Consider the following 7,910-nt stretch of genomic DNA (forward strand, 5'->3'; position numbering starts at 1 on the left):
CCATTCCGTCGCTTAGTGGAATGTGTGGAAAACCTTCGATTTCAATCAACGGGATACTATTTGATAGATTTTCGTCCGTGCATAAATGATGATGAAGGTGTTTAATGTAAGTCGCGATTTTCGCTGTGTCAACAATGTCTAAAATTTGTCACGGAATCAAAGGCGTAGTGTATCTGAGACAGAAAGAAGTTCAGAGCAATTATTCCCTTAGCGAAGTACTCTGAAAGAACCTAATACGAAAAAGGTACGGCGCTTATTTGTCTCGAACAGCTGACACCGAAATAGAAGACAAGTGAGTTCTGTGCAGATGTGCTAACTCAAGGCAAGCTACTATTGAAGGAATACAAATTATATGGGGTGAAAATGTGAGAAGTAAATCTGAACTGACCTCGGACATCTGAAAACACCTAGATGCTTGTTTAGTGGAGAATCTCGCTACGGGTGCAGTATTGTTCAATGCATTATTAGTTTCCATATGAAGCAGAAGGCCTCCAGGGTGTTGTGCGTGCATTGTCAGTGAAGCGGACAGAAATACAGCTGTTCTGGGCGCGGCCTTTGCCTTGTAAGTTAAAACTATTGGTAATCGGATGAGTAAATAATTAAAAACGACACACAGGTGTAGCACTAGTGAATTTATCAAGTTGGTTCTATTGGATGTAAAATTGTACTATAGATGGCAACATCGGGATGGTATATTGGTCTTGCATGTTGACTTTGTCTTGAGTGTTTTAAAGACTACGGCATATAAAAGATAAAGTAAACGTACGTGCTATGTACAGCAACTGTGCCATGTCCCCTTTACAGTAGTATATCCGAGAAAAATAGACAGGAAAAAATGTTACGGCTGTTTTGATTTATCATTTTTAATTTATAATCGCTTTAGCGAAGTTCTATGAAAGTGTATTAATAGCTTGTATCGAAAGGTGCTCGGTTCGCCCTGTTGTTATACGAAGCAACATTGTTTTAAAAAGAATGCGTTCTAAATAGTTACTAATAATCAAGTATCGAGAGCTTTTTTTGCCTTTATAAATGCCTTTATAAATCCAGCGTAGCGCCAGTGCATAGTAAAGTCACTGTATTTAACCAACTGTCGCTGATTTTTTTGGCAAAATAAACTTAAATATTTACACAAAAGAGAGATTTCTGGATTTCGCGCCTTCTGTAGTTCAGTATAGGTTTTTACCATTTGAGCAAGCCTAGACCTGCTAACCACTAAGAAGTAAGCCATCACCGATCGGATTGTTAGAGACTCATAATATACAGTTGTTTACTTTTAGGAAAAGGACACAGGTAATTTGTGCCTTCCGATGACGGAGCGATGTTTGGTGGATTCGCCGAGGCTCTCGCCTATCATACGCCTGTAAACACTGAACTGCACTCATCAACTCTTGATCTTAGTACATTGCAGGTTTGTTTATTGTTGCTACACACCTACTTTCAATCAAGCTACTGAGTTTTACTAATGCTCGCTTTGTTTTGCTCGAGCAGAAATTTCGTATTTTTCCGGCGTCTCCGTGTATAACCAAATTTTCTGAATATGCGAGTTTTAGGGAACACTATTTTCGGCGAGTAATGAGGCCGCCCTTAGTGACCTTCGAGATGATTTCATCCTCATAGCTGAGTGTAACGAACAACAGGGACCTACACCGTTGGTAAGAACTGTTCAAACATCGAATCACACTGTTTATTGTAATGGTATACTTAGGTGAACGACTATTAAACGATCGTTATTTCCATAAAGTGATGGTAGTTCAGGCCAATATTTAGGTAGAGAGAGAAATAATGCCGAACATATTGTTTTTATTATTCCATTTGCACCGGAAGTGTGCGCTTTCAACTAGTTGTAAACTGCTTTTTGCGGTATATAACACTGAACTGTTTTGTTCGCTGTTTAGGTGATTATTCCGAATACCGCGTCTGTACATTCAGAAGAGATCTCAGCATTGTCAATCTCCCTTCTTAGCGTAGACTATCAACATGTCGCCTCGGGAACGTTTCCACGAGAGGATACACAGCTCCTCCTTCCGGAAATTCGAGACAATGTACACGTGTTCGTCAATTACACCGTCTTGCTAGACGCTAAGGTATTAGTTCTATAACACTGACCTCAAAATCACGCTTCATTTACTAGATAAAGACAGGACAGTTGGTTACTTTTATACGTGGTATTTATTTTCAAGGTCATATCGATTTCCTTCTCGTACACCATATATGTGTAATAATCTTCATCTAGTTGTGGGTATCGAAAATTCCTAATACACTCTTGTCTCTACAAGTATGACGTTCTTTCGGTGTCACTCTAATATTTTTCTCTCCTTGCGAATCTGAAATTCTGAAGGCGAGGGGCTTTGTCCGGCCTCTATGTGTCGCCTACGTCTCTCACAATAAGCACCGTCTTCTCAAAGCCGTTGGCCAGATTCGCAGCGTGCTGGTAGACGCATCAAATCTAGTCAAGACACAAAACCTGCCCTTCTTCATCCGGGGACTTAAAAATAGTCTAACAAATTCACGTAAGTAGATCATTATATACACATTTTACCTGTTAAACCCATGTTAACTTATCCTTCTTCGTGAGCATTGTATTGTCACTAACAGTTACAACTTCTAGTTTCTTTTGTGTGATTCCTGGTACTCTATTTTTTGCCAATCCGCAAGGCCGGGCTTGGTGTGGTTGAAAATGTCTTCTATCTGTCATTAATTATTTTTAATTATTTTACAACGGCATAATCGCATTGATAGGAAACATTCAAGGACGCGCAAATACGAAGACTTCTTGAAGAGCCTGAATGGCTTATTGGCGGCCTAGCTAATCGAATGATTTGAATTTGAGCGAGTGCGTATGTCAGAGAACAGCGTTTTGCCATTATGGGGTTTATGTTAATTGGAAAATGAAAAAGACCTAACATTTTGACGTTTGAACCTGTAATGCCAGCACTGTAACTATTTTTCGTACATTCTGAGCTATATAAGTGAATTTCTAATGACTAGGGAACATCTCGAATCATAGAAAAACGTTTTTGTTTCATTATGCGCTCTCTTAATTAGAATTGGAAGGTCCTGCTTTGGTGAAATATGAGTTGACGGTTGCCAACGCCTTGCGGGAGGCCGAGCGAGCCGAAAAGAACCTAGTTGGAGAAGAAAAATCGCGGTTGTTTGAAAAGGCTCTAAACGCGTTATCTTCTCGAATCGGAATCGAACCGGTAGGTGCCCCTCCCATTGGCCTCGTTCCACTCGGACACATAGCGCCCCTAGGCTTCGCCCTCGCGGTGCAGTGGTGGTTGGAGCTGCTCTGCAAAATGCAAAAATTTGTACCCAGTGATGAGGTAGGTGTTCGAAAAATTAGAGTGGTGCGTAAAATAAAATTCCGTTGATATGTTATATGTTAATATGCAGGCTAGGCGTAAACGATAACTTTGCATTAATGGCTGAGGTTATTCTGAGGTTCGTTGGCGTTTATAGCTGACTGTATTTATACCCTGCTATATGTGAATTCGTGAAAGCTACGTTCGTCATACGATATCATTGTAGCGCTAATAACGTTGAGATTGTCGTTTCCATAATGTTATTTGGTAGCAATAATGGTGAAAATATGTCCGTTCTACCTGGTTCAGGAAAACTTCGCTGTTTCTTCTGAGACCACAAGATCATATTACAGTACTGCAATACACTTGGAGTACAAATACATTAAAAAAATAGGGTAAAAATATCTAGAATACAATAGAGTACAAAATTATGTATACAAATACATATTTACGGCGATCTCCCCTATTTTGTCTGGGACGGCTGATTTTACGTAGGTAAAGCTTCCTTCAGTGATCTATGGAGCGTGCCCGGCAAACGAGGACTGTCGGAACTTCGAAGTTTATGATGGAATGTTTGATGCTTTGTCTGACTTAAGTCTGAAAGTCACCAAGAAGGCCGATCTGGAATATACTGGTGACGAGGTATGTGGCATAACCTAGCCGTTAAGATATAAAATAATATTTATTTTCTGCCAATAAAACGTACTACTACCCTATTTGTTGGCTGTATCACGTACCCTATTAATTCTAAGCACAAGTTCAGAAGATCATCGACAGCTTTGAAATAGCCGTTAGGCACACGTATCTTATCCGCTTGCCTTTTGTATGTTTTTTTATTTTCGTCTCCTTATTTACAGGTGTATTGCTATAAACATCTCAACACGCTATATACACTCCCATCATTTGTGGTCCCTCCGTCAATATTATTTGATGCGTACAAAATTATTAACAGGTAGTGGAACGATGATCATGCAAATCTGTAAATTTTATACGCACCACTCTCTCTAAGAAATCTAAACAGAAATTTCGACCAATCCTAACAAAGTGACCAAATATCGTTTTCCACGGCAAACTACGTTTCTAACTGTACTTTAATTTTTACCGTGCGAGCTGTGTATGTACTTTAGTTTGCAAGCAAAAAAACTATTAAATTAAGTAAAAAAAAACTCAGCTCCAATAATTTCATGAATACGGCTTACGTGCAAAGAGTAGTAAACCATGTAACAAATTAATTAACGTTTACGGCTGAAATTTCGTTCATACATGTAGCACAGAAGATGGCAATTAGCGAATTTAGAAAGATTTGTTAATAAAGATATAATATAATAATATTATATATATATATATATATATAAAATAAAACTTTATTAACAAGTTTTATTCATCGTCGGTTCACCCAAGGCTATTATATGTTGTTTGAAATAGCTAGAATGAAACCAATCCAATCGTTTTGTATTTTTCGTTTTCTGTTTTGGTGTTGCTCATGTGGATGCTTCTGTTGTCACATGAAGACTAGACACATCGACTTTACACAACATCTTCTTTTCATTGTGTACTAGCCGTCCTTTGGTACTTTATCCTGGCAAACGAGCCGTCAATCTCGCCAGATTTCTTGCGCTGTTTGTGCCCCGCAGAGTCGAGGTAAGTAATTCGAATTGTTGTAACTTTTGGGCGTTAAAACTGCTTGTACATAAGCGTGTGGACTAACTGGATATGTTTGGTGATTATTACAAAACACAGCATCAAGGTGCAGTGCAGAAAGCATCTGCATCACGCACTATACTAGCCTATAATATACACATAATACCATGGTAATAACCTGCTGCTCCCTTCCGTTGCTTCTATTATTCCTTATTTGCGAGAGCTAATGGCGTTCGTCACTTTTCATTAGACTCTTCGTGATTAACCAATGCCTGCAGAGACAGGATGGCTGTGCCACAGTGGAAGCTTTTACGCCTGCTCGCTGAGTAGTGATTTCACGTAGTACGCATTTCTTTGTCTTTTTTTGTCTCCTCCCAGGACAATATGCTATTATACATTGACGATCCGGTGCCTGGCGATAACTGTTCACTAGCGGCGTTTCTATCACCGCTGGACAGCGACCAAGTTAATATGATGAAGAAAAAATGCTCACTTTTGTGCGTCGACTCGTTTGATTTTCTCGGCCCAAAGTATAACGGTTACCTTCTCAGTTCACTATGGAGAAGGGTGCAAATGGTAGGAAACGATTTTCGTCAGTGTCTGAAATAATATTGTTCTAATACCAATTAAACCTAGTCAGATTTGCACCTGTTAGTTCTGACTTGCCTGTCGTGCATGCATGTGTAATGATTGTTTGTTGCTTTGGGTTGACAAATCATAAAGGATCTGTTTGTTGTCTACCAACAATCTAGTTTAACATTCAGCTTTATTCATCGGCATTTAACCTCCTACGACGATGATTCAGGTTCGCGAACAGCCCCACCTACTCGTAGCCCTACTGTCTGCATTTTTATGCGAGCTCGAATTGCATTCCCTGTCCACGCCGCCTCTATCGACTTGCGATGCCAGCATACTAAAGGTAATGATACATCGTAAAGTACAAACCGCTACGAAATGATTATCACCGCTTAAATCGACTACGATTAAAGCTTGGGTACTGCATCTCTGTTAGGGTATTGTATGTCAATATATGGGTATTATGCCCAATTTTTACTAAATTTGAGAAACTTCAACGGATAGACAACTTCGACTTGCGCCTATCCAAAGCCATGACGGACGGGGCTACCGTATACTGGCGGAGTCATCTTCCATAATAATTGGTTCTGTTGATGGAGATGAGTGCATGTTATGTAGCACCGGAATTATAAATATTGGTTACGAAGAATAGCAGATTATTGCTAACGAACTGTGTATTAAAAATGTAAACTTGAAAGATTTCTCGAAACCAAAACAGATTTAAGCTCACGCCTACTTGCATTCATATTATAGGTATCGATATTTAATAGCAGAATATAGGCCGGAAAACCACCTAATTATCACACATTACAGTCTGTGCTATGTACGTTTTCGAATCAATCACAATTCTAATACAACCTAGGAAAAACGAAATTTTATATACTGCATGCGCTCAACCATGGTTCCGTTTTCATTAACAATCAAAGGGATTTACTATTATTATGCCAATATGTCTTAGTACAAAAAGCATCATTCGTATTTTCAGAACTATGATCGACTGTTCCAGTAAACACTCCGTAGTGAGGGAAAACATTAGATGAAGCGCTTATGAGTCGTAATGAAAGAAAAAATAACAATATATGACGACGAGATGGAAAAGAACAAACTTGTTCCACGGCCCAGGAAGAAAGTCAACTATTCTCGCGAATCAATGTTTGTTTTATTCAGACCCTCGCCAAATTACCGAATGTGGCGGGTTCAAAAAGTGATCAGCGACTTTATTATGTAGAAAATCTTTGTATAAAATGAACCGTCGTTTTTCTAAAGAGTTTTTGTTATGCTAAAGCCGTGGAAAGAGGAAGGCAACCAACTTCTCAATAAATCGTAATGGATGATAAGGCATGCACAACTCCAAAAGGCTGTTATTGGACGCACAGACTGGCGCTTCGATTAACTAAACGTTTGAATAGCTATATATATGTCATTGTAAATTGTACTATCGAAATGTTAGGGCAACGCACGAACATCGATAATATTCTTGATATTGGTGATGTCATGAGAGTATGAAACAAAAACAGTGGTAATACACTATTTTTTTGTATATAGCCATACACATACGTATCTGTTTCTGCTTAGGTAGACACAGACAAACAGAACAAGTCAACCGGAAAACAAATGTGGCGTAAAGAATTTGTTTTCCATTTTACTATGGCTGGTTACTTTATGGCTTTAAATTCGCACTGTGATAGTGACTAAAAAAGCGAGTGACTTGAGAATAAAAGCAAAAATATATATCACGGATTGTCGAAAACAGAAAAGTAATTTGCTGGCTTTTTTTTTTGTTTCTTTAACCAGTTTCAGAACTAAAGAGGCTCCTGAAAGTTAATGATAATTGGTGATTTAAGCAAGTATGTAGTAGAATGTCAATTCCAGGTATTTATTTAGCGAAATATTGATACGAAATAACATCGAGCAGTGGACATCGTTTCAAATCCTGCAATTGCAGAGCAGACCAAAGCGTTTTAAAAAAGCCTCAATTAAAATGCAATTAGGGCCCTGGGGGTATCGATCAGTTCAAATTTTGATTCCAAAGCGCGTCTTTATAGGGTTATTATGGCATGGCGATCGGTACTACGCTTAATCGGCACAACAATTTGCCACTTATCCGATACACGTGCTTGCAAAATTCAGTCCAAGGTTATTTACACTGTTCTTAAGCCTAATAGCTCGTAAAAGAAAGGGACAGTTTGTATTTTTATTTTGGCGTTTATATTCCGTTTTTGGATAAAGCGTGTGAAACCTGTGAAAGTAACTTAATTTAATTTTAAGGTGCTCAGTAGCTACATATATACATACAGAGATATTGAGCACCTTCTCTTTACCAATGGCTACTTTATGAATTTCAATTGCTGTTGCGCCAACAAGAAGTTGGTGATCTAATTGACGACGAAG

General features: G+C 38.7%; 1 protein-coding gene across 1 annotated transcript; it reads left to right on the plus strand.

The window, feature by feature from the left end:
- Positions 1-47: 47 nt before the first annotated feature.
- LOC111259388 (uncharacterized) lies at positions 48-7,280 on the plus strand. The gene is made up of 12 exons (XM_022831358.1): positions 48-562; positions 1,278-1,408; positions 1,551-1,652; positions 1,896-2,084; positions 2,339-2,510; positions 3,046-3,323; positions 3,798-3,944; positions 4,160-4,254; positions 4,814-4,943; positions 5,322-5,519; positions 5,749-5,862; positions 6,505-7,280. The coding sequence occupies exons 2-12, from the start codon at positions 1,319-1,321 to the stop codon at positions 6,526-6,528; spliced, it is 1,539 nt and encodes a 512-aa protein (XP_022687093.1). The 5' UTR covers positions 48-562; positions 1,278-1,318; the 3' UTR covers positions 6,529-7,280.
- Positions 7,281-7,910: the final 630 nt, after the last annotated feature.

This window comes from Varroa jacobsoni, unplaced genomic scaffold, assembly GCF_002532875.2.
Source record: "Varroa jacobsoni isolate VJ856 unplaced genomic scaffold, vjacob_1.0 scaffold_328, whole genome shotgun sequence".
Lineage (NCBI taxonomy): Eukaryota > Metazoa > Arthropoda > Arachnida > Mesostigmata > Varroidae > Varroa > Varroa jacobsoni.

What these genes read in the sequence shown, in the direction of transcription:
- LOC111259388 (XM_022831358.1), top strand. Translation starts at nt 1,319, where the DNA reads ATGTTTGGTGGATTCGCCGAGGCTCTCGCCTATCATACGCCTGTAAAC. An exon ending in AAATAGTCTAACAAATTCAC is followed by an intron (nt 2,511 to 3,045) that starts GTAAGTAGATCA and finishes TCTCTTAATTAG; the next exon opens with AATTGGAAGGTCCTGCTTTG. An exon ending in AATTTGTACCCAGTGATGAG is followed by an intron (nt 3,324 to 3,797) that starts GTAGGTGTTCGA and finishes GATTTTACGTAG; the next exon opens with GTAAAGCTTCCTTCAGTGAT.